General features: G+C 44.8%; 1 protein-coding gene across 1 annotated transcript in view; it reads right to left on the bottom strand.

Moving 5' to 3' along the window:
• Positions 1–27534, bottom strand: part of LOC145357150 (titin-like) — a 182327-nt gene that overhangs the window by 31092 nt on the left and 123701 nt on the right. The window contains exons 13-16 of the mRNA XM_080210307.1: positions 26485–26790; positions 22825–23148; positions 7632–7943; positions 2713–3036 (exon numbers count right to left, since the gene is read on the bottom strand). Of these exons, the coding sequence (XP_080066433.1) occupies positions 2713–3036; positions 7632–7943; positions 22825–23148; positions 26485–26790 (1266 nt within the window). The remainder of the gene's footprint in view (positions 1–2712; positions 3037–7631; positions 7944–22824; positions 23149–26484; positions 26791–27534) is intronic.

Here is a 27534-nt window from a genome sequence, read left to right as displayed (position 1 = left end):
AGCCGAGTAAACCTCCTCTGCACTCCCTCCAAAGCCAAAATATCCTTGAGTAAGTGCGGCGACCAAAACTGCACACAGCACTCCAGCTGCGGCCTCACCAGTACCCCATACAGCTGCAGCAAGACCTCCCTACTTTTATATTCAATCCCCCTCGCTATGAAGGCCAGCATCCCATTTGCCTTCTGACCACCTGCTTCACCTGCAGGCTGGGTTTTTGCGACTCATGCACAAGGACCCCGAGGTCCCTCTGCACCGTCGCATGCTGCAGTTTTTCGCCACGTAAGTAATAGTCCTTCCTACCATTATTCCTACCAAAGTGGACAACCTCACATTTGCCAACATTAAATTCCATTTGCCAGTTCCTGGCCCATTCGCCCAGCCTATCTAGATCCTTCTGCAGACTCTCCACACCCTCCGCACAACTTGCCGTTCCACCAATCTTGGTGTCATCAGCAAATTTCGTCACGATACACTCGGTTCCCTCCTCCAGATCATCTATATAAATGGTAAATAGCTGAGGCCCCAGCACCGACCCCTGGGGCACTCCACTAGTCACCAACCGCCAATCCGAATAGCACCCATTGACCCCCACTCTCTGCCTCCTATTTGACAGCCAATCCTCTATCCACTCGAACACCCTACCCCCAACTCCATGCCCCCTGACCTTCTGTAATAACCTCTTGCGAGGCACCTTGTCAAACGCCTTCCGAAAATCCAGAAACACCACATCCACCGGCACTCCTCTATCCACCGCCCTAGATACACACTCATAGAACTCCAATAAATTCGTCAGACACGACTTCCCCTTAACGAAACCGTGCTGCGTCTGCTCTACCAAACAATTCTCCTCAAGATGCCTCGCTATTTTCTCCTTGATCACGGATTCTAACATTTTTCCTACAACAGACGTTAAACTAACCGGCCTATAATTCCCCACCTTTTGCCTGCCACCCCTCTTAAACAATGGTGTAACGTTAGCCGTTTTCCAATCTTCCGGCACTTCCCCGGAATCCAGCGACGTTTGGAAAATAATCACCAAGGCATCCACTATCACCTCCGCCATTTCTTTCAGAACCCTTGGATGCATTCCATCCGGTCCTGGGGACTTGTCCACAATCAGTCCCTCCAGTCTGTCGAGCACCGCCTCTCTCGTAACAATAATGTCATTCAGGCCCTCCACTCCTACATCTTTCCATCTTTTCCCAGCAAATTATTCACGTCCTCCTCTGTGAAGACCGAAACAAAAAAGTTATTCAAGGCCTCAGCCATTTCCCCATCCCCTACCACTAAGTCCCCCCTCTCATCCTCTAAGGGTCCAACGCTCACCCTAGCCAGCCTCTTCCTTTTTATGTATTTATAAAAACTCTTGCTATCCTTTTTTATATTAAGCGCTAGCCCAGCTTCATAGTTTATCCTACCCTTCATTATCAACTTCTTTGTCATTCTTTGTTCACATTTAAATCTCTCCCAATCCTCTCCTCGCCCACTACTCTTAGCTCCGCTAAACGCCTCCGCTTTTAATTTAACACTTTCCTTCACCTCCTTCGTTATCCACGGCTGATTATCTCTCCTCCTACGATCCTTTTTAACCATCTGAATAAATTTCTGCTGAGCACCAAGAAAGATCTCCTTAAAGATCCTCCACTGTTCCTCAGCAGACCTACCTTCCAACGCGCTCCCCCAATCAACATTCGTCAATTCCTCTCTCATCCTACCGTACTCCCCTCTGTTCAAACAAAGGACACATGTCTGGGAACCCACTTTCTCCTCCTCCATCTGCATCAAAAATTCCACCATACAATGATCACTCTCCCCAAGAGGATCCTTCACCACAAGGTCCCTAATTCTACCCGCCTCATTACATAACACCAGATCCAAGATAGCTCGCTCTCTCGTCAGCTCCAACACACACTGTTCGAGGAAACTATCCTGGCAGCATTCCAAGAACTCTTCCTCGAGCCCACCGCGTCCAACATGGGTCGACCAATCAATATGTAGATTGAAATCCCCCATAATTATCGCCGTCCCATTCCTGCACGCTGACATCTGGATGGGTCCATGAATAGGGAGGGAATAGAGGGATATGGATTGAGAAAGAGCAGATTTTTTTTTAAATTTAGTTGGGGCATCATGATTGGCAGGGGTTTGGAAGGCCGAAGGTTCTGTTCCTGTGTTGTACTCTTCTTGGTTCTTTGTGAGCAGGGACATTTTTTTTGTGGGGCGCCGGGGAGATAGAATTTGAAACATTTAATATTTAGAATGAGGTAATTTTCTGGAGTGATGGAATTTTATAGCCCAGAGGGAGGAGATTCTGCCATCACTTTAATGCTGATTCGCTGGAAGATCTTCCCAGTTAACCTCATTTCATTGTCCTTTCCTCAGACCCTCATTAATTTACTTTCTTCACTCCTCTTTCATAAAGTATTATTGAACTTGTTTGTCACCTTATTTGAGTTGGGCACTACACATGCCATGTCGATTTGTGTTAGTTACGTGCTCCTAATTTCTCCCTTTGTTCTTTTGTCTCTGACATCATTCACCATCCAGACACAAGAGTTCAGCATTGTGGAGGTGGGGGTAGGGGTGGGGGACGGGTGAATATTTGGGCCTGTCCACTGTGGGTGCAAATCCCGTTATGGCCGGAAATTCTTATGAGATAAACATTTCTTCAAAAATTCAATCACCAAATGGTTTGTTTACAGTCAAACTTACCAATACTTTTTATTTGTATCTCAGAACTGTAGTTCTCCCCTGTTCTGTTGCTCGCTGACACATTAACCATTTCACTGGATTTGTCCCCCTTGCTATTTGAGGCTGTGCAGTAATATTGATGATGTTGCTGTTTGATGGATTGACAACGTAGATCCAGTTTATTGGTGTCAGAGATCTTTGAATCTTCAGACGGGGTCTTTTCATACCATGTGTACTGAATGGGAAGTGATCCCTGGACAGACTCACAGGAGACGGACACTGAGCCCCCAGAACATGAGGCATTTGGTGGTGATAGAAATTTAACTTCAGGAACAGACACGGGTTCTGTGGAGAAAAAACAAATATTTAGATACTGACTGAACATCTGAAAATTAAATACTCTCCGATTCACTGCCCTTCAGAATCTCAGGTGCGGTTGGCCTTGTTGGAATCTGACATCTACTCCTCTATGGGGTGGATGCCAACACAACAGACACCATCCAGGACAAACCAGCCTGCTTGACTGGCACCAAATCCATAAACATCCACCTCGACACTCAGTAGCAGCATTGTTTACCATCTACAAGATCAACAATTCGTCAAAGATCCTTCGGCAGCATCTTCCAAACCCATGACTGCTTCCATCTAGAAGGACAAGGGCAGCAGATGCATGGGGACACCACCACCTGCAAGCCACTCGCCATCCTGACTTGGAAATATATCGCCATTCCTTCACAGTCGCTGGGTCAAAATCCTGGAATTACCTCCCTTATGGCATTGTGAATCAACCCACAGCACGTGGGCTGCAGTGATTCAAGAAGGCAGCTCACTACCACCTTCTCAAGGGCAACGAGGGATGGGCAATAAATGCTGGCCAGCCGGCGATGCCCAAGTCCCATGAATGAATAAAGAAAATATTTAATCAGGGTTTGTGATCGGGACACGGGAGAGAGTCTGGGCCCACACACTGCACTTTAGGAATGCCCATTGCAATTTCCAATGCCCCACCCAATTAAAGGCCAGGGACTGAACTCATCATCCAATCAAGGAGAGTGGGTGGGGTCCTGGTGATGGAGGGTCTCACCTGGCTGAGGTGGGAGTTGCTGATCTGAGAATGGAGACAGTGAGGGGCAAGCCCGGGTGAGTTTACTTTATCCTTGAATATCCCACAGCTGCCTGACCCTGATCCTGACCGGACAATGTGGCCTGTCTGCATTGCTAACTGAAAACCCCAGTTGGCATGGCAACGAGATCTAATGAGGCCCCATTGGGAAATTTCTTCCTCATGTTGACTGTCCACGCAGTTACTTTTGAATGGAAGTCAATGATGATCAGAATTGTGTGAGTTTTTATTGCTGCACCTTCCTGTATAATAAAAAATTTGTACTTATTTAGTAAATCTGCTGAAATGGGCAGTTTTCCAATAACGTTATTAAAACTCAAAACCAAAGACCATCAATTTCCAGTAAACTTAATTTCAACAGAATGGAAAGTGTTTCCTGTAGAAACTGAAGGAAATATTTCTGACTGAGTTCTTCGCAATCAGCATGTAAACAGTTAAATCTCTTACACCGAATTGGCACATTCATCCTTTTAAATTTCCAAAGCTGTTACAATTAATTGTGTGAGAAAAAGAGGGTCGTACATCCACCCTTACTCATGTGGTCACAACAAACCCATACCATTAGTATTTGTCCAGCTTTCTGATGAGATGTGAGTTGTGTCGTCCTGGAACGGAACAATGGCCGGAATTTTCTGACTGCTCACACCAGTAGGATTTTCTCATCCCGCTGCAGTGGGAACATGGCGGTAAGATCGCGCCCTCTGTGCCTGGAACTCTGTCCATTGTGATGAGGAAGTACATATCTTAGGCTGTGGGTTGGAAAAAGGTTGGTGGACAGCACAGGAAACAGGTGTTGCAAACTCAGTCACTTATCACATATGTGGTTCACATTGTATCACATTGTCATTTTGTGATAGGTTTGTCCAGGTTTTCATTGTTCACTATAGTTATTCTTAATAACTATTGTTCGTTGCTGCTTAATGTTCTCGAACAATATATAGGGCCCTGCTCTGAGCTGATCACTGCTGGTACAGTGAGGCAGCTGATGAGTTTTGAACGTAAATAATGATGATCAGATTTGTCTGAGTTTTTACTCCTTTGCCTTCCTATACAATAAAAACTCTACATCTATTTACCAAATCCCGAAGCACCTTCTGAAATGGGCAGTTTTTCAATAAAATGAATAAAGCTCAAAACCAGAGACCATCAGCTTCTCGTTAACTTAATTTCGACAAAGCGGAACGTGTTTAATCTACTTTGCTGATTGCAACAGACCTATTTTTTAATCCGAAAGTATTTCATTTGACACAGAATATTAGCAAGTTTTTTTTTGGTGCTGGGATAATCAGGAGATAAATGCAAAATATTGCAGATGCTGAAATCTGAAACAAAAACAGAAAAATGCAAGAAAATCTCTGCAGGTCTGACAGCATCTGTGAAGCAAGAGTAAAGCCAACATTTCGAGCCTAGATGACCTTTAGTCAGCTCTGACCAAGGGTCATCTAGACTCAAAACATTGGCACTATTCTCTCTCCACGTGCTGTCAGAGCTGCTGAGATTTGCCAGCTTTTTTCTTGTAACAATCAGGGGATTTGCTATTAGCACTGTCAAATGTTACATCTTCAAACCAGCTTTCCAAAGAGAGAAGAAGCGCATCGACAGACAGACAGCAGAAACATAAACTGATCTTGGACAGTGAAAATGGATTGTCAGTCAGTCAGTCTGTCGCACTGTCAAACCGCACAGCAGACAGAACCTTTCTACAATATGTTTAATTTTAGCAACGTAGAGGAAACATCTTCCCATTCAGGAGCAGGAGTTACAACACCTGCATGGGTTAGCACTGCTTCTCCACAGTGCCAGGGACCCCAGGTTTGATTCTGGCCTTGGATCACTGTCTGCATGGAATTTGCACATTCTCTCCACGTCTTGCCTGGGTTTCCCCCGGGTGCTGCGTTTTCCTCCCACGATCCAAAGGTTAGGTTGATTGGCCATGCTAAATTGACCATAGTATCAGGGGATTCGCAAGGTAAATGTGTGGGGCGACAGGGATAGGAGGTGGGATTGTGGTTGTTACAGACGCGACAGGCCAAATGGGCTCCTTCTGTACTGTAGGGATTCTATGAGGATTTATGATGACTTTCACCTCCTCCCTTCCCGCTGTCCAGGGGCTGCACATCTGAGAATCATTCCTAATCAGTTACCTCTGGCGAGTATCGAGAATCTTCAGTTTGGAAATCAAGAATGGGAGATTTATTTACAATAAATGATCAAGTATTATCTTTTCTTTCGAATTAAAATTGAACGTTTCAATGATGCCAACACACACTCGCGCAAGGAAGAAACTCTAAAAACGAACATGAATTCAGAATCTAATCTGACAATTCCATCACTGAGTAAAGGAGTAAATGAGAATGAAAAATCAACACCCAAAAATCAAAATAAAGGCTCTTAAAATCAAAACATTACCCGTGAACAAATCTCAAGAAGCCCCTGTGAAAATAGCAATGATTTTGACTCTGATCTGAAGGTTTGCTCGGGATAGTGAGTGGGATTTTCACCGAGTCATTTTAATTTAAGCAAAGTTTTAAAAAATGTCCTCCTCGTCCACCCTGCCACCCTCCATGTCCTCTCATGAAGTAAATGCCCCTTTACCCACACCCAGTCAGAGCTCTGCTCTGCCCTTTTGCCCAATCCCTGTGCCCTCAATGCCCCTTCCAGCCAAGCTCTTCCCATCCATCCACATTTTTTGTGGGCTGTGAGGGATGACGGATGGAGGGCCCTTGGTTTTTCCTGGGACAAAATCCCATGACAAGAGGCGATCATTTTAAACAGCCTGTCACCACACTGCATTGGCACAGTTGTTAGCACTGCTGCCTCACCACGCCAGGGACCTGGGTTCGATTCCTGGTTTGGGTCACTGTCCATGTGGAGTTTGCATGCTTTCCCCGTGTCTGCATGGATTTCCTCCGGGTGCTCTGGATTTTTCTGACAGTCCAAATGATGTCCTAGTTCGGCGCATTGGCCATGCTAAGTTCTTGCTCAGTGTGGGTGACTTGGTGCTGGAGTGTGGTGACTAGGGGAATTTCACAGAAACACCATTACAGTGTTAATGTAAGCCTACTTGTGACAAATAAATAAACTTTTTTTTAAACTTTGACTCTCTGTGCCTATCTTCTTGTGCCGACTGGCCTGTATCCAGTCCACAACCAACACCCCCCACCCCTGTCCCCCGCAGCAATGATGATCTCGTCATTTGTGCGCAGTTTCTCCCGAGGCGGGCAGGTTGAGTTGGGAATTTTCCAAATTCTCCCGACCTGCCTCCGGAATGAAAATCAAGGCCAATGTCTCAACAGTGAATAAAGAGGCTGCTTTTACCATCCAAACAATGTGACAACTCCAGGTTAATTCACTTGTAAAGTTGGACTCTGTTCAACTGACCTCAGTATCTTGAGTCACCCATTATATCAGGAAGCCTCTGGATCTTGGTCAATTCTTTGGAGGGATTCTATAGGGGAGGTGATGGCCCAGTGGTATTATTGCTGGACTGTTTGGAAACTCAGTGAATGTTCTGGGGATTTCGGTTTGAATCCTGCCATGGCAGATAGCAGAATTCAAATTCAATAAAAAGTAACTGGGATATGGAATCTACTGATGACCACGAAAGTGTTGTTATTGTCTGAATTTTACTTTTATTCTGAATGCGAGCTCTCGACATTGGATTAATGTAACATAAGTCAGTTTCCCCAACCGCTGCCTTCTCGCTGCCAGACTCTGCACTGCTCGGGATATTGGAGCTGTCTACGTTTCCCCGCGGATAAAACATGAATCGAACATTTCAGTCGAGGTGAATAAAGATAATCACTGAGAAAAATACCGTGAGATATTTGAAGCTTGACATAACACAGTGGATCGTAACCACTTTGTTCAATCCCACAGCTGTACCATCCTGCATCTCCTGCGCGAAGATCCTTCATAGTGACAACAAATACTCCTCGTGTTGTGTGATCAGTGATTGATATTCTGTCATTTTGCCAGTTTGTCTTTGCGACAACATCACACTGGCGAGTCCAGCCGCGACACCAATATTTAATATGTGACTTGTACCCTGCATCATAGTGACAATTTATTGTGATCACTCTTCCCACAATTCCTGTTCCTTTTGTTTCTGCCCACAATGCACCTGAAACTGAGGAGACAACATTTCAGAAATTGAGCAGGAAATAATTGCTTCATTCAAATACATACATTCTTATGAGTTAAATTCCATGCAGATTAACATAATAATTTAAATAGAGATTTTTCACAATCTCAGAGTGTCCCAAAGTATTTCACAATCAATGGTTTACTTTTGAAACATTTTGGGGTATTTTCTTGACTCACAGGTAGGAGCTGGGAGAGCGGAGGGGAGCTGGAAATTCAGGTTCTGCCTCACACTGTGGGGTTTCACTCCAGTGTGTGACTTCATCAAAAGATTTTGCGCACAGAAATAGACATGGGGTGGCACAGTGATTAGCATTGCTGTCTCAGAGCGCCAGGGACTTGGGTTCGATTCCCGGCGTGGGTCACTATCCGTGTGGAGTTTGCTCGTTCTCCCCGTGTCTGTGTGGTTTCCTCCAGGTGCTCTGGTTTACTCCCACATTCTGAAAGACGTGCTGGTTAGGTGCATTGACCTGAACAAGTGCCGGATTACGGTGACTATAGACCTTTCACAGGAACTTCATTGCAGTGTTAATGTAAGCCTTGCTTTTGATTAATAAATAAACCTTAACTTTTAGACCCTTGTACAGACCTGAGAATTTTGGGACGTTGCCAGTGGGTGCGTTGGGGGTTAGACATGAATTTGATGCTGGCAAGGGGGGATATTCGGATCGTGGGTGGGCTGCGGATGTCAGGGAGTTATCTTTGCAGGCCTTGGTGATGGGTGGCCTAGGGGAATGGCTGGAGGTCTGTCGGGATTTAAATGCCTCCTGGGGAGGTGAGTGGAAATCAGGGGGAGGTTTGGGTGAATTTGGGGAAACAGAGTCCTTTTTGTTTGCCGTGGGGTGGGGTTTGGGGGAGGGTGAGAGGTCTGGGGAGGGTGAGAGGGGAATGAAGGGAGTGTGGAAAACTGGAAGTGTGGTGTTGTGTGAGGTTTCAGCAGAATTTCCATCTTCTCAACTTTGTTGCTGCAACCTGTACTGCAGGAGGAATTGGAGATGATGAGAACATTGCTGACAAACAGAGAAAGGAAAGAGATTGAGGTTTGGTCAGGGAAGATTCAGAAATTTGGAGACTGATCACTGAGCAGGACCGAAGGAACTTAGAAACTAGAAACAGGAGTAGGCCATTCGGCCCTTCGAGCCTGCTCCACCATTCATTTTGATCATGGCTGATCATTGAATTCAATATCCTGATCCCCTCTTCCCCCTACATCCCTTTGACCGCTTTAGCCCCAAGAACAACATCAAATTTATTCTCAAAACATTTTGGCCTCAATTACATTCTGTGGGAGTGAATTCCACATTCACCGCCCTCTGGGTGAAGAAATTTCTCCTCACCTCAGTTCTAAAAGGTTTATCCCTTAAACTATGACCCCCTAGTTCAGGACCCCCCCACTACTGGGAACATTCTTGGTGAATTTACCTTTTCTAATCTTGTTTGAATTTTATAAGTTTCTATGAGATCCCCCTGCATCCTTCTAAATTCCAGTGAATATAACCCTAACCGACTTAGTCTCCCCTCATATAAACCACATCTGCTGGTTCTCCTCAATCAAATCTACCAGTTACATCCTCAAAGAATTCTAATAGTTTCATCAAGCATGATTTAGCTTCTGTAAATCCATGCTGACTTTGTCTCATACCACTGCCTTCCAAATGCCGAGTTACTAAATTCTTGATAATCGACGCGAGCAACTTCCCCTCGACCGACGTTACTCTCACTGGTCTATAGTTCCCTGTTTTGTCTTTACCTCCCTTTGTGAACTGCGGGCTTACATTAACTATCCTCCAATCTGTAGGAACCAGTCCAGAATCTAAAGAATTCTGGAAAATGCTCACTAATGGATCTACTATTTCCCGGGCCACTTCTTTAAGTACTCTGGGATGAAGATTATCAGGACCTGGAGATTTATTCACCTTCAATCCCATCAATTTCCCCAAAACCATTTCTCTACGAATGCTGATTTCCTTCAGCTCCTCACTTAAGCATGTTTCTTGCCATATTTCTGTTATATTATGAAAACTGAAGCGAAGTACAAGTTTAATTCATCAGCCGTTTCTTTATTCCCCATTATGAACTCTCCCGTTTCTGACTGTAAGGGCCTACATTTGTTTTGCCAATCTCTTTCTCTTTACGTCCCGATAGAAACTTTCACACTCAGTTATTATGTTTGCTGGAAGCTTACTTTGATACCCATACTTAAGGGGAGGCAATGGCCTCGTGGTATTATTGCTCCGCAATTAATCCAGAAATGATCTGGAGATCCGGGTTCGACTCCCACCACAGCAAATGTTGGAACTTAAATTCAAGAAAGAAAATATCTGGAATGAAGAATCTACTGATGACCATGAAACCATTGCCGATTGTCGGAAACACTCATCTGATTCACTAATGCCCTTAAAGGAAGGGAATGTGCCTTCCTTACCCGGTCTGGCCTATATGTGACTCCAGATCCACAGCAATGTGGTTGACATTTCAAAAAGAGTTTACAATAAATGACAGGATGGGGATTCCAAAACAATTAAAAAACTTGAGGGAAAATATGAGGATATGAGAGAAAAGATCCGGGAAAAATTAAAGATGAGTTAACAGAGAGGCTGAGTGTAGCTGGGATTGGGAGTAAAACAGTGTTTGTTTGAAATTATATTTCATCATTAATGGCATTGATGTCATTAACCAAAACCTCACTGCAGCGTAATCTTGTCATGTTAAAATGGGCAGCACGAATAACTAAAATCCAGTGATTGAAAGTTAAACAATTAGAAGAAAAAGGTTGGTTCTGGGAAAGGTAATACAGATCAACCATCTGTCAGTGAGGAACAGTGACATTGACAGAGGTCCATAAAATAACATCTTATCAACTCTGAAGTTTATTTCCTCGTCACAAGTCGGCTTACATTAGCACTGCAATGAAGCTACTGTGAAAATCCCCTCGGCTTGACACCCTCGCGCCTGTTTGGATACACTGAGGGAGAATTTAGTACGGCCAATGCATCTAACCAGCACGTCTTTTGGAGTGTGGGAAAAAACCAGAGCACTCTGAGGAAACCCGCGCCGACACAGGGAGAACATGCGGACTCTGCACAGTCACCCAAGCCTGGAATCAAACCCGGGTCCCTGATGCTGTGAGGCAGCAGTGCGAACCACTGTTGCATCATGCTACCCCTATTTTAAACTTCTACAAACCTGAGACGTATTTGTGGGGTTCTCAATGCTGCAGCCTTCAATATATATTGGACATCAGGTTACATTTAAAAAAAATACTAAAATGTACATAAAAAGCAAATACAAAATAAAAAAGGCCTTTCATTTTAAAAATGTGACTCATCTAAATTTTGAAAAACTAAATTGTCCTCAAATTCCCATTCACAATGAATGTTGCTGTTTTGCTTAGTTGCTAAATATTTCCATGGTGCGATAATGTAATCACAAGGAGTTACTGTACAAAATCTCACAAATATTAGCAATTTATATTTGCTGAGTATTTTCATCCTTTAAATACAAACGACTTCCCAAATCTATAAAAAGATGAAGCAGACTCAGCAAATGTGTGTGTCTGTTCCCAATAGCTTGTTCTTCCGAGAACTGGTCACCAGCCTGAATTTGGAGATGCTAGCATTGGACTGGGGTAAACTCAGTAAGAAGTCTGATAACACCAGGTTTAAGTCCAACCGATTTATTTGATAGTAAACTCACAAGCTTTCGGGGTTTGTCCCTTCGTCAGACGAATGGAGAGTCCTGGCCTCAGACAGAGCATATAACAGCACAGTGTTGTCAGACTTCTCACTGTGTTCACCAGCCTGAATCCAGAGACTGTAGCATAAGGGACACCACTCCGCATCAAGACATGGCTGATTGAGTATCTCTCCCTCTTGCCTTCACTGTATTGGACGAATTTTGCAGGTTGACCATGAACCTGTTCCATCCCATCTTCCATTCCCATAAAGAGCAGGAGGCGGAAGGCCAGAATCCTCAGGCTGTTCATGTCCCACTGCGGCTGCCAGAGAGGACGGGGAATCAGAAGCTCAGACAAATCTCCGTTCGCTGCAGTGGGATGGGAAAATCCCGGCTGTGAGGGAGGTCGGAGAATCTGCTCCAGAGACTCTACCCACCGCAAGGAGAAACCTCCTTTTGTGCTTTTACAGGTCTCCAAATATTTAAACATCTCTCTCTCTCTCTCTCTCATATATTTGTATAACCGGCAGACTAGAGTTAAACTAACACTGATTTCCTGACTGTCCAGCTCTGGCTGTTACTCACCATGTGGGTATGCCGGCGTTGGACTGGCGTAAACACAGTAAAAAGTCTGACAACACCAGGTTTTAGTCCAACCTATTTATTTGATAATATTCTCACAAGCTTTCGAGGGGACAGCCTCTTCGTCAGGTGAATGGAGAGTTCTGGCCTCAGACAGAGCATATAAAGCACAGACAGTTTAGAGATTACTCCAATCAATTAATCAGATTAATCAGTAATCTCTAAACTGTCTGTGCTTTATATGCTCTGTCTGAGGCCAGAACTCTCCATTCACCTGACGAAGAGGCTGTCCCCTCGAAAGCTTGTGAGAATATTATCAAATAAATAGGTTGGACTAAAACCTGGTGTTGTCAGACTTTTTACTGCTGTTACTCACCGGGCAGAGAGCAAATGAGGAGAATCAAAATCCACATGGTTCTGTTGGAGATCAGATCAGTGCTTGTCGTCAGTCCCCCAGCTCTTGTGTCTCACAACGCTGGAATGAGTGTCAAAAATAAATTGTATCAGAAAATTAAATGAAGAAGAAGACAGCAGGAAATGGAGTCATGAAACCACAGTCAGTCACTTCGCAAAATCTGGCTCCTCAGAACCTGAAGTTCTGTCAGTTTCATTTAGCAGAAGAAGTAATTATTGTTGAAAGAGTGTAAAATTCTGGGAACAAGGTGTTAAAAAGTCAGAGCCTATGGATGTGCGGATTAGGTTGACTGGCCATGCTAAAAATTGCCCTTAGTGTCCCGAGATTCGTAGGATCGAGGGATCAGTTGGTAAATGTGTAGAGATCTCGGGGTAGGGCCTGTGTGGGATTGTGGTTGGTGCAGACCCGATGGGCCGAATGGCCTCTTTCTGTACTGTAGGGTTTCTATGATTCTATGATTCCACTCTGCTGAAGGCAGCTCCCCCAGCTCCTGGCTGAAGGCAACTCTGTGACATGTGAGGAGATTGGGTCACTGGAGACATCACCTGGAGTCTGAACCAGCGAGAATATCGCAGTGATCCGTACTGGGAAATGTCCCTGATACTCTGGAAAAACTCTACTGGAACATTTGGATACATTTGGGGATCCATTGCCCTTGGCTCTGTCAACAAGCACCTGAACTCTCTGCAGTCGGGTCAACAGAGTCCGAGTGTCAGCAATAGAGTTTGGAATTCAAATCCTGTTTTTTGTACGGAGCTGTGCTTCAATCACATTCTGTTTAATATCGATTCCACAAAGACACTGGGATTGGAGATTCTCGTTGCAACTTTCTTCATATTCAGGAGATTGAACAGTTATTTCAATGAGATTCCCTCCATATCCGTAATTCCCGATGTTCTGTGTCTGACATGTTGCAGTAAATGTAGAAAGTTGACATGGAGAAAGATTGTAAAAGTTTGAAGTTTCTTTATTAGTGTCACAAGTCGGCTTACATTAACACTGCAATGAAGTTACTGTGAAAATCCCTTTGTCTCCATACTCTGACACCTGTTGGGGTACACTGAGGGAGAATTTAGCATGGCCTAACCAGCACGTCTTTCGGACTATGGGAGAAAACCAGAGCACCCGGAGGAAACGCACGCAGACACGGGAAGTAAGTGTAAACTCCACACAGACACCCAATCCGGGAATTGAACCCGAGTCTCTGGTGCTGTGAGGCAGCAGTGCTAACCACTACACCACTGTGCCACCCAAATATAAATGGATTAATCTGAGTGACAGTTTAATCAGCTTCTCCTTGTTCACCAACACAATCCTGTATTCGATAAATGAGGCAAATTGTGTCTGCTTTTTAACAGTGGGCCCCCTGAAACATTCTCAGGAACCCCCTGGTTGGAAACTCCAGAGCTGGAATAGAAAATGTACAAAATGATGCAAGTGTTTGAGAAGAAGATTCATCATTGCCCCTTCCCACAGAGCGCTGAATGTGTGAAGTAGATTCACAGGTGCACCTGCTAATTCACTGTTTATTTACAACTCGATGAATATCTGAGCAAATGGTTCAACATCCTGTAAAGTGACAGGTTCTGTGGTCAAAACCATATCTGTGCAGGCTCGCACTGAGCAACTTTTTAATTGTCCCTTCCCCTGAGACCAACAATTGCAAGACAAACTCCTGCTGTACGATTCCTGCCTGGGAGGACTTCAGTCCCATTTGCTCAGGAACGGTTCAGTCACCCACCCAGGATATATCGATCAGCCTGAGGCAGGGCTTTACCTTCCCAGGAACTGTGCTCCATGGGCCGGGGCTGAAGACTGTTGACGGGCAGCTGAGTGTCACAGCCGGCACTCCCCACAATATCCTGTTTATTAACAGTATTGATGGTGGCCTGAGCTCTCAGTGAACTTCATCCTTCATGTACCTCCAGCATAAACCCCCCAAGTAGTGGAAAGGATTTAGATCAGCAAATAGGCAGGAACATTTCTGAATGCAAAAACAATAGGGCAGTAACGGTTGGGGCTTCAATCAACCCGAATATCAACTGGGGATATGAACAATGTGAGCAACACAGAGGCACAACATTCTTGAACTGTATTCAAGAGAAGCTTTTTAGCCAGCAGTAACAAGCCCAATGAGAGGAGGAGGGTCAAATCAGTGGAAGGCGAGAGTGTACGGGCACAGTGTTGGAGAATTAGAGATCGGTGAATGCTTTCCTGTATTGGGTGTAATGCTGGAATTGTACAAAACACTGGTTAAGCCTCAGCTGGAGTTTTGTGTACAGTTCTGGTCACCACGTTACAGGAAGGAGTGAATAGTTCTGAAGTGAGCAGAGAGGAGGCTTACAAAAATGTAGGCAGGGAAAATTCCAGCTACAAGACAAGTTTAGATGGTCCAATGTTGTTTTCCTTAGAAGAGAACAGGCTGAGGAATGATCTAATTGTGATGTACCAAACTATGAGAGGCCGAGATAAGGTGGTAGGAAAAGGCCTGTTACTTTTTATTCATTGATGGGTCATGAGCGTCGCTGCCTGGCCAGCATTGATTGCCCATTCCTAGTTGCCCTTGGAAGGCAGTTGAGAGTCAACAACATTGCTGTGATTGTGGAGTCACATTTAGGCTAGACCAGGTAAGCATGGAAAATTTCCCTTCCTGAAGGATATTAGTGAACCGATGGGTTTTTCCGACAATCGACAATTGTCCCATGGTCATCAATAGACTCTTAATTCAAGATTATTTTTATTGAATCCAAACTCCACCATCTGCCATCGTGGGATTCGAACCTGGATCCACAGAACGTTAGCTGAGTTTCTGGATTAAAATTCCAGCATTAGGCCATTACCTCCCCCAGCCGAGACATCAGTTCCCTGGGGCATAGATTTGAGGGAATTTGTAGAAGGATTAGACAAAAAAAAACCTCTTCACACAGAGATTGGTGGGTGTCTGAATTCACTGCCCAAAAAATTTAAGTTCTTCACAACTAATTAAATGTACTAATTAACAGGGTAATTATTATTTCCCCAATGATGATTGTGATTGGCTTGTGAGTGTTATTGCTGAAAACATCACAGTTTGGAACTTACCGATGCATCATGGGGTGTGAACGATGGGCCATTTGATTGGCAGCCCATTCCCAGAACTGGGACTTCCATCCTGAAGGGGGCCTCAATCCCAAAGGGCATTGAATGGGTGAGTGGTAAAGCAGCCAGTTTGGGGCAGTCTCACCCCTTACTTTAATGCCAGGCTGTGAGAGACAACACTCTGATCATAAAATCCATGCTCAGCCAACATTTTATCCTTGCCTGGCTCAGTGTGGAATGGTGTGCAGTTGATGAACATACCGATGAGTCCTGAGGAAACTGCCACCCAATTCCGGAAAGGACCATCAATGTTCCGAGCTGCAGGAATACAGCCTCATTTCCCGGCACAGATTAACTGATGACGGTTTCAGGATTTTTGGTAATCGATGGAGATCAATCCATCCATTTTCACTCAGCTTTGGCCTTTGCTTTTGACTATGATTCATAAGACTTCATCCAGCTCAGTAGCGCTTCCCTCTGGGGTAAGTGACTCATGGTGCGGTTCCAATGAAGCCTGTACACCTGTTCACTGTTTCTCCATCTGGATCACGTGGAGACCAAAAATGGATCAGTGACCATGATGTTTGCCTCTAACAAGCCCTGTAACAGTGCAGATCCCCTTCCCCCAATTGCAACCACAACCCTTCATTTAGTACCTAACAGCTATTGTGTATTCACACATCTCTGTCACACATCAACCTTGAGACCAGCAACACATTTTTCTCGTGGTTAAACCACCATGAGGTGTAATGAGCTTCAAAATATATTTTTCAGAGTTCAGCTGCTGCTCATCAAACATCAACTTATTTGAGGAGGATATAAATTGTGGTTAAACTGAGTTTCTGTTCACTTACGATGGAACATTCACTGGCAGCATTCTATATCAAACAAAACCTTTTCAACCATTGAAACCAATAAGAAAATCAGGTCTCAAACAGCAATCTGTTCCATATGGAGAAAGGAACTGACCTCTCTGTTACAATACAGTGAGGGGTGGGGTGGTGCTGGTGGGGGAGGGTGGTGGGGATATGGGGGAAGTTGCTGACGTAAAGAGAGAGGGATGCTGGGAATTCAACCCCAATTACATCAACCCCCACACAGAGAGACATCAAGGCAGGAGCTCCTGTATAAGCCCCACTCACACTGTACTACCAGTAATAGTCTGAGTCTCGGGTTTAGTCATGATGTGGAGATGCCGGAGTTGGACTGGGGTAAACACAGTCAGAAATCTCACAACACCAGGTTAAAGTCCAACAGGTTTATTTGGTAGCAAACACCACGAGCTTTCGGGGCTTTGCCCCTTCGTGAGATCAATTCCCCACTCACCTGACAAAGGAGCAAAGCCCTGAAAACTAGTGTCGTTTGTTACCAAATAAACTTCTCGGGTTTAGTGACAGACTGAGGGAGGGAGACATCTTGTAACCTGCACACTGTGAGTCTGAGGGAGAGAGGCCAAATTCACTCCTGAACCTGTCAGACTCCATTCCACACTCAATATCCCAGTCCTGGTATTGGCCCCTCCCTGAATCCGAGTACAATTGACAACAGGTGCCCTGTTTCCAAGTGAAGACAGGTGAAAATTACTGGCACCGACTGGGACATCTTTTTGTGTAGCCGACTGTACCTGGTATTCCCAGGCAGTCTCCCATCCAAGAACTAACCAGACCTGAGTCTTTTTAGCTTCTGTGATCAGAAAAGATCAGATCTTTTGAGACGAGTATGGCTGTAGGTAGCTCAGCGACTGGGAGTCGCTGGACTACTAATTGGAATTCTGATGTGTTCAGTAGAATTACCAGTTATTTGGCAAGCTCCAATAAAATGAAGCAGCAACTACTTAGAAAAACAGTTCCTACCAGTTGAGGGCAGATTTATCCTGAATTTATTTTATTTCCTTCTGGGTGGAGTGGAATTCAATGACAAAACTTGCATTTATATGGAGCCTTTATCCCAGTAAAACTGGCAGAGGGATTTGGATGGGTTGAATTTAATGCAGGGTGGGAGATGCCCAGGCATTGGAATAGCCGAGTGAGGAGGTACCGACAGTGTGGATGAGGACGCGATTGGACAGGGAGATAGATGGAGTCAAAGGTGTTTCTTGTGGGGGACAAAGACAATGGTTTCACTGTTCACAATGTTGGGTTGTAATTTTGGATCATCCAGGACTGGCTGTTGTCGAGCAGCTGGAGCAGCTGTCCCACAGCACAGAGACAGTGTGGGGAGGGGGAACAAGAGAGGTGGAGCTCAGACAGGGGATTAGGCTTCAGGCTTGAACCTGAACTTGTAAACATTCGGAAACAGGGAAACTTTCACAGTGTAGATTGCGTTTGCTAAAATAAAGATAAATCATAACAGAATGAAATTAAGAGAAATTCAGCTTTCTGAAGGAAAGGGAAATACATTCTTGATTTGATTTGATTTATTGTTGTCACAGGTATTGGTGCACAGTGAAAAGTTTAGTTTCTTGCGCTTTTTACAGACAAAGCATACCATTCATAGAGAAGGAAAGGAGCATGGACAGAATGTAATGTTGCAGTCATAATTTAAAAGAGTTAGAACAATGTTTTAAAGCATCGAACGAGAGTAAAATATAGAATTAGAAAGTATGCTGGGCACAGCTTGCAAGAAGTCACCTCACTCCAGTGCTGTCTTGAGAAAACAATTGTTTATTTAAACCAGTGTGTCTCCCATCCTATTGTTATCCAGGAACATTCAATCTGGAACTTATCATTGGAGTGAATTGTTTCCAGTGACTGCAAAAATCATGGTGTCTATTTCTTCCAGAATGTGCTAGTCTTTAAATTGAGAGCGATTAAGGTAAGAATATGAAACGAGAATTGTAGACATGAGGTCAGCAAACAGATCAGTTATTGTCCAGATGTAGATATGCACCTTGAAGGTCGCAGCCACTAAAGTTTTGGTTTGAATCATTAAATGACAAAAAACATTTTATTTTGTAGATTTGGCAAAAGAAATGTTGAAAGCTGGATGAGGAATGGATATTTGACCAGGATGCAAAATTCTGTTGATGTGCATGGAATCCCGGAATCTTCAATTTCCCACCTTGGTCCAACAGTGACAATCGGATTCATTGAGTGACTGGAAAAGAAAATCGTCGGATTCATTGAGACTGGGAGAACGATGCATCAATTGACATTTCAGTCTTGAACAGAATTCTGGAAATGGCAACAATTTGGGGCAGTTTTGAGATCACATTGATCACCCATTGCTGGGAAGAACTGTCATTTGTATCCCTCATGAAGACATGTAACATTACTTTCTCATGGGTGACTGATTTTTCCCTCTGGCTGTGATGAATTCTCTGGCAATAATAGTGAAGGCTTCTGCCCCAGAACTTGCCGCACCTCTCGGCAAGCTCTTCCAGTACAGCGACAGCACTGGCATCTACCCGGCAATGTGGAAAATTGCTCAGGTAGGTCTCTACAAAAAGGAGGACAGATCCAACCTGGCCAATTACTGCCCATCAGTCTAATCTCAATAATCAGTAAACTGATGGAAGAGGTCATCAACAGTGCCACCAAGAGGCATTTACTCAGCAATAACCTGCTCATGGAGACTCAATTTGGGTCAGCCAGGGACACTCAGCTCCTGGCCCTATTATAGCCTTGGTTAAAACATGGACAAAAGAGCTGAATGCCAGAGGAGGTGAGAGTGACTACCCTGGACATCAAGGCAGCAATTGACTGAGTGTGGTATTAAGGAGCCTGAACAAAATCGGAGTGAATGGGACTCAGGGGAAAGCCCTCCACTGGTTGGAGTGATACCTGGCAGAAAGGAAGGTGGTTGTTATGGTTGGAGTTCAGCCATCTCAGCTCCAGGACATCACGACACGAGTTACAAAGGATTCTCAGCCCAACCATCTTCAGCAATGCCCTTCCTTCCAACATGAGGTCAGAAATGGGGATGTTTGCTGTTGACTGCACAATGTTTAATATGATTTGTGACTCTTCACATACTGAAGCCTCAATGTCCAATTGCAGCAAGATTGAGACAATATCCAGGCTTGGGCTGACACGTGGCAAATAACTTTCACGCCACTTGGCTGGGGGAAATACCAGGGAAATTGTCAAGCAATGCCGGGGGCAGTGTTGGGAGTGGGGAGAGGGCAGGAGGGTGGAGGTATTATTTGAGGTGGGAGGGTGGTGTATGTGGGGATTGCAGTATCATCTTAACATTTATAAATCTGGCCAGACTTTGAAAATAGCGTTTCAATCTTTAGGAAACTAAGTTGCTGTCAGGGTGGGCTCAGTCACAGCCTGTCCTGCCAACGTGACACCGTGGCATTCGTTCCGAGTAATACGGCAGAACAAAGAACAATATAGGAACAGGCCACCAAGTCTGTGCTGGTACAGATACCTCTCTAATCTAATATGTTCTTGCCTCTACATGGTCCATATCCCTCTATTCCCTGCCTTTTCATGGATCTATCCAGATGTCTTTTGAATGTTGTTATAGAGTCTGCTTCCACCACCTCCTCTGGCCGTGCATTCACCGCCCTCTGTGTGAAAAACCTCCCCCTTACATCTCTTTTAAAAAAGCCAGCAGTGGTGCCGATGGCTTTGTTTCCCCCTGTGGACATTGATTTCAATGCAACCTTCTCTTTACAATATCTGCGATCAATGTTGTTTTAAATAATTGATGGAGAACTTGCAGAATGATTGTTGTAAAGTCCATAATCCTCACCTGAGATTTTCTCGTGCACCATGTGACCGAAATAACACAAATCACCAGGAGGGTAAAGAGCCCCCAGCGAATCACATTCCAGATAACGAAACTGAGCAAACTGGAAGAAATACAGAATGATTTGAAGGGAATGAGGCAGCTTCATGTTTGAAACATTAATCTCCTCTTTACACTCTGACCTATTGTAGCAGCACCGCACAGACAAGGCACGTTAGCTGGAGCAATCAACGAGAGTTTCACTGATCAACTTCATGATGATTAGATACAGATCAAATGGAGCTGGTTTCATTAAATTTCCTCAGTATATCTGTAATGCTGAGTAAAATCTTAGAAGTAAGAATGTTATGAATTGACTGGTCACTGGGACAGCAACATTGTCTGGTGCAATATAACAATGGTGAGATATCTGTTCAGTGAGTAAGAAACTTCTAATAACATCATCCCACACTGTTCCAAAATGGAATCATATTCCACTCAATATTAACTCTGCTCCTCTCTCCACAGATGCTGCCGGACCTGCTGAGATTTTCCAGCACTTTCTGTTTTTATCATCTCACAGTTCCCTGGGGCACCTTCTACTAGGAAATTCGGAACCATCCAAAAGCAGATGGCATTTAACCCTCTCAGTCTGGGAACAATGCGTTAAACTGGACAACTGAGAAGGAGAAGATGACAGTGAGTGCAATGTTGCTGTCAGCGATACTCCAGAACACACAAGGTTAAGGAAATCTGGCATTGCTGGAGTGTGACAAGCACAACTCCATGAGATTGGGTTCATGATGAAGTGATTAACATGAATAATGAAAACTGCACCATTGAAGATGTGGCAAACAGAAAAAGCTCACTTAGTCTGAATTTCCATTGACAGAAACAGCAACTTTATTTGGAAGGTAACACGATAGCACCATGCAAACACAGCTAGCATTTCCATTGAGGTAAATTGTTGTAAATCTTTATGCCAAAACTGATAATCATTGATTCTGATTGGAAAGCAATGTTAATGGGAACACCAGCGATGAGAACACTGTACCTTTCACTGACAGGTGTAGATCCTGAAGACATGACTGAAGTTGTGGGTGATTTTGTTGTTAAAACTTCACAAGTATATTCAGCTCCTGTCGAGACATGAGGATAATGTTCAGATGCATCTGATTAAGTCAACCAAGCGAGCCCTCTTCCCAAATGGAACCTCAGGACTTGGTTGGGAGAATGGATTTGGGAGAATTCTTTTCCCTCTAATCGTCCCCTGTGTGGTAGTGAGGAAAGGGCCTAGTTTATAATTAATATTTGTATTTTGTTCCTATGCCTGGGCATTGATCTTACAGTTATTAGTAAGGACCGAGGTTGGTAATTCAGATATCGCCTGCTCTGCCTTCTTGAAACAGGAAGGAAACTTATTAAGAGAGCTGGACTCTGCCACCACTGGACAATCTGTTCCTGGGGGCACAGCAAACATTATAATAATGTCTTGGAGGTCAGCTCTGCAACGTAAAAACACAGTGAAATATTGAATGTGGAATTACTCCTGCTGCTGAGTGGAGAGGCGGTTAATGTTTGATGCAGTTTCGCTGTTTAAGGAAACTTTCTGTTAAAGTAATAGACAAATGTCATGTGAATACATCCACCAGTCTCCGGCTAATATTGACAATGGCTGTTTCCTCTGTCTAGAGGACAGTTTTCTGATCTTACATCAGTGACAGGAAACAATCGCTCATCGGCAGTGGATTTTCTGACTATTTTATGGAATTAATCCATGTTGCTGTCAGTAGAGCCTCCCCCTGACCAACGACCCCCCCCCCCCACCTTCCCCAAAAGATCCCCCCTCCACCACCACCACCACAGAGAACTCCCATAATTGGGCTTGTTTCAGTGAAGAATCTGCTGCAAAACGTGAGAAGTGAGTTGCACTGATACAGAATCTTCCAGAAGCTCAGCTCAATGCCACAAGCTTCACAGTCCAATTTTCTTCACCAAATGTGTGTCGGGACAAACTGCTGCTTTTACAGAGAATTACTGTGTCGGCTCACTGTGAACAAGAGAAGAGGCATCGGCTGCTTTAAAAGAATATTTAACGTTTCAGTGTTAAAAACCTTTCACCTCCAGTGTCAACAGAATTCAACTCTTCAACACTCTCTCCTTGACATCTTTCCCAAGCTGGGAGACTTTAGAAGTTCCACTTAGAAATAGGCATGTGGCTTTCTAAACTCTCACTGAATCAAGCTTCCTTTTGATTTTGTGGGGTGACTGGAATGTCTACAATATTTTATGATTTCATTTCCATCAAAAATGCAGATCATCAGGGACCAGATAGAACCAGTTCCAGTTGCTGAGAGACTGAACCAACTTTGGCTGTAAGCAGTTTGGATAAACATTCTTAAAAATTCAGTTTATATTGGTGTTTTATAGTGACACTTACCAACACTGCTGATTTGTGTCACATAACTGCAGTCTTTTTCTGATCTGTTGATCACTGACACTGTAACCATTTCACTGGATTTTTCTCCCTGGTTATTTGAGGCTGTGCAGTAATATTGATGATGTTGCTGTGTGAAGGATTGACAATGTAGATCCAGTTTATTGGTGTCAGAGATCTTTGAATCTTCAGACGGGGTCTTTTCATACCATGTGTACTGAATGGGAAGTGATCCCTGGACAGATTCACAGGAGACGGACACTGAGCCCCCAGAACATGAGGCATTTGGTGGTGATAGAAATCTAAGTTCAGGAACAGAGACGGGTTCTGTGGGAAAGAAATATTCAGACATTGAGTGAACATCTAAAAATCAAAAGTTCCCAACTTAACCACTTCTACATCTCATTCAGACTCCATCATGTTGCAATCTCACCAACTCATTCAGGTCTCCATATCTCTCCATCCTGCAGGCATCCTGAACTGCAATGTCTGCCATTAGACAATGATGTTTCAGATCAGGATAGAAGCAATGATGCTGTGAATGAGTTAGCATAAAAATTATGGGAAACAATTTCCCTCAGTAACTGGCCTTCAATGCTGTCTAATTGTTTGCGTCTCAAATGTGAATTAGTTGGAGGGAATCTTAGGAAACCACACCCAAAAAAAGGGATCAGTGTTTGGGCCCCATATGTTCGCAATCTACATCAATTATTTGGATGAGGGAACCAAATGTAATATATTGAAGTTTGTTGATCACACAAAACATCATGGGAATGTGAGTGATGAGAAGGATGTTAAGAGGCTTCAAGGTGGATTAGAAAAGTTGAGCGAGTGGGCAAATACACGGCAGGGGCAGTATGATGTGGATAAATGTGAAGTTACCCACTTCAGACAGAGAAACAGAATGACACAGTGTTATGCAAAGTTTGATAGATTGGGAAATTGACACCTGCGAGTCCCTGTACGCCAGTCAATGAAAACAAGCCTGCAGGAACAGCAAGCAGCAAGGAAGGCAAATGGACTGTTGGCCTTCATGACATGAGTACAGGAGAAAGGATGTCTTACTGCACATATATAGGGCCTTGCTAAGACCACATTGGGAGTACTGTGTGCAGGTTCAATATATTTATCTAAGATAATATACATACTTTCCATAGAGGGAGTGCAGTGAAGGCTCACCAGGCTTATTCTTGGGGTGGCAGGATTGTCTTATGAGGAGAGATTGGGTCAACGAGGCCGAGTTCACTGGAATTTAGAGGAATGTGAAAGAATCTAATTGTGAGGGATAAAATTCTTCCAGGGCTGGACAGACCCAGGGGATGCAGGGATAATGTTTCCTCTGGCTGAAGGGTCTACAGAAAGCGGTGATAGGCTCAGGATATAGGGTAGACCATTTAGGACTAAGATGAGGAAGGGAGGTGGTCTCCTAGTGGTATTATCTCTAGCTATTAATCCAGAAGCTCAGTTAATGTTCTGGGGACCCGGGTTCAAATCCTGCCACGGCAGATGGTAGAATTTGAATTCAATTTAAAAAATCTGGAATTAAGAATCTAAAGATGACTGTGAAGCCATTGTCAATTGTCAGGAAAAACCCATCTGGTTCACTAATGTTCTTTAGGGAAGGAAATCTGCCGTCCTTTCCTGGTCTGGCCTACACGTAACTCCAGAACCACAGCAATGTGGTTGATTCTTAACTGCCCTCCGAGGGCAACTAGGAATGGGCAATAAATGCTAGCCAATCAGCGATGCCCATGTCCCATGAATGAATAAAAAAACTTCTTCACGCAGAGGGTGGTGTACGTATGGAATTCTCTACCGCAGAAAGTGTGGAGGCCAAGTCACAGAAAATATTTAAGAAGGAAATAGATTTTTGGGCTCTAAAGGGTTCAAGGGTTATGAGGAGAGCATGGGAGGATAGTGCTAAGATAGAGGACCAGCCATGATCATGTTGAATGGCAGAGGCTCGCAGGGCCAAATGATCTAATCATACTTCTATTTTCCTAATTATCTATGTAACTTCAATAAGTTTGTTCAACGTGATCTGAACATGATTTAATCATGTTTCCTGTGCTGGGTTCCCTGGAGCCAATCCCAGTCCTCTGCTGTAGCTTTTTAAATGGTAGTTTCTAACATCTTCCCTAGGGCAGATGTAAATTAATTACCCTGTAGTTTCCCACTTTGATTGCCTCCCTCCATCTTCTAATCTAATGGGAGCTTCCTCAAACTTAGGGGTGTTTTGGAGAATTAAAACCAACGGACCAACTACCTCACTTGCCGCTTTTTCTAAGACCCTGGAATGAAGTCCATCAGGATCCAGGCACTTGTCAGCCAGTGGCTCCAATCATTCCCTCAGTACCGTGTCCCTGATGATTTTCCAGAGTTCCTCCCTCTCTGTAGTTTGGGAATGTTTGTAATCCATTTTCAGAAATATGGACAGACCACAATCGGGTTTGTGTCAGTTTCCCTGACCTCTGCCCTCTAGCTGCCAGACTCAGAATTTCGGAGCTGTCATGTTTTGTCACAGATAAAACGTGCTCTTGCATGATTCACTGTGAAAATCAGCGGCTGGGGCCTATTCCACCCGAGAGGCTGGCAGCAGAGTGCCGATTAGGCCACTGTGCGTGCGCTGATCTGTCAGAGCGGAGATCGGCACATGCACAGTGTCCCACTGTCCCCTCCCGAATGCTGGCTTCCTGATCGCTGGTCAGCCCGATCGCTGGTCAGCTCTGCAATCCACTGTCGTTGTCTCTGACCCCCCCACCCCTCGATCGCTGGCATCCTGGATCTCCCACACCAGCTCCTATGTCCCCCACCGTCCCACCCTCGGCCAGCCCCTGATCTCCCCGACCCCCTTTGGACAGTCCCGACCCAACCCCTGATCCTGATGATCAGCCCCCATGTTCCCCCTCCCCAACCTGTCAGCCCGGATTTCCCCTCCAATAGTCTCGGCGCCCATTCTCTGATAGCCATCCCTGAGAAACCCCCTTCCCCCGCAGCACTGAACTCCCTTGGCCCTGATGGCCAACCCCAATCATCCTCACTCCCTCCCTCCCCAACCAATCTGGCAGAGTGGCAGCAGGTCGCCCACCGCCAGTCGGCTCCCCCGCAGTAGGACCTGCACCCAAAAGACCCCACCCCCTCTCGCCCCACCCCTTGCAAAGTCTGATGCCCATTGGGCAGTGCCAAAGTGTCCCTTGGGCAGTGCCAGTTTGCCCCTTTGGCAGTGGTACAGTGTCAGGCTGGTATTATCAGGCTGGCACTGCCCAAGGGACCTCCCCTGTATTTTGATGGCCTCTCTTCTGCCAACGGGAGTGGGCCGCTTGTTCCCTGTTAATGAAGAGTAGTTGTAAACGCTGCTGGAGGGGACCTCTCCCAGTGTGGGAGGCGGCAGATGTCAGCGGGCATGGGGACTTTATTCCCCAGGCCCGCTAATCATATGGAAATTGAGATTTCCTGCGTGGAGCTGATTATGTCAAAACTCGTAGTCTCTGAGATGTGCGGAGGCCGTGACGCCCAGCAGGAAGCTCGCAAAATGGTCTCCGCTGACGGCTCCCGGCCCGCTGCGCTACGAGAGCCCCACCCCCCAATCTTTGTATGTATAATTCTAGCCATTGACCTGACATTTCAGGTGAGAGCAATAAGGACAATCACTGTGAAATGTACCGTTAGATATTTGTAGTTTTACGTTATACAATGGATCGAGGCTGGATGTTTCAATTCCACAGCTGTACCATCCTGCATCTCCTGAGTGAAGATCCTTCATTGTGACAACAAATACTCCTCGTGTCTTGTTATCTGCGATCGATATTCTGTCATTTTGCCGATTTGTCGCTGCTACAACATCACACAGGTGAGTCCAGCCGCGACACCAATATTTCACCGTTGACCGGTACTCTGCCCCATAGTGACAATCGATTGTGATCGCTCTTCCCACAATTCCTGTTATTTCCCTTTCTGCCCACAATGCACCTGAGGAGACAACATTTCAGGAATTGAACAGAGAATAATTGCTTCATTCAAACACATACATTCTAATGACTTAAATTCCACCTGAAAGTAATCCTGAATATAGAAATTTATCATATTTTGTGTGTGTGTTGGTGGGGGGGGGGGGTGATCTGACCACAAAAGTTTTAAATCAGGAGAAATTCACACCGTTTTTTTGGGGGACTTAAACATCAAGGGATGGGGGGGGGGGGCCCAATCTCCCACCCCACTGCTCGTGTAGCACAGCAGGCTGGGAGACATTAGCAGAGGCCCTTACACAGGCTTCTCGCTGGGCAGTCGGGCCTCTGCGGGTCTCCCGGCCCACGTTTCTCAGCGCAAACAGATTGGTGTTGAAAATCAGGGTGGCAGCAATTTACATGCGTTACCATAACTTTGCATATAATTAGCGAATCCGTCATTAAATTCTCCACCCCCCGCTAGCATCTCCCCCTTCTCCGGTGTGACGTCACGCTGGCAGGGTTTACAACTGCTCACTAAAAAGTTAGGATCTGGCGTGAAAGTGCTGAAGTAAGGTTAAACTTTATTAATTAGTCACAAGTAGGCTTACTTTCACACTGCAATGCGGTTACTGTGAAAATCCCCCAGTCGCCACACACCAGCACCAATTTGGCAACACTGAGGGAGAATTTAGCATGACCAGTGCACTGTTTTTGCACATTTTTGGACTGAGGAGCAAGGAGGTAAGTGTGATGGAGCTGCAGCCCC

Source organism: Carcharhinus amblyrhynchos, chromosome 22, assembly GCF_965287045.1.
Source record: "Carcharhinus amblyrhynchos chromosome 22, sCarAmb.v2.hapA, whole genome shotgun sequence".
NCBI lineage: Eukaryota > Metazoa > Chordata > Chondrichthyes > Carcharhiniformes > Carcharhinidae > Carcharhinus > Carcharhinus amblyrhynchos.
The sequence above is the reverse complement of the archived record's forward strand: the minus strand, read 5'-3'. Positions and strand labels throughout refer to the sequence as shown.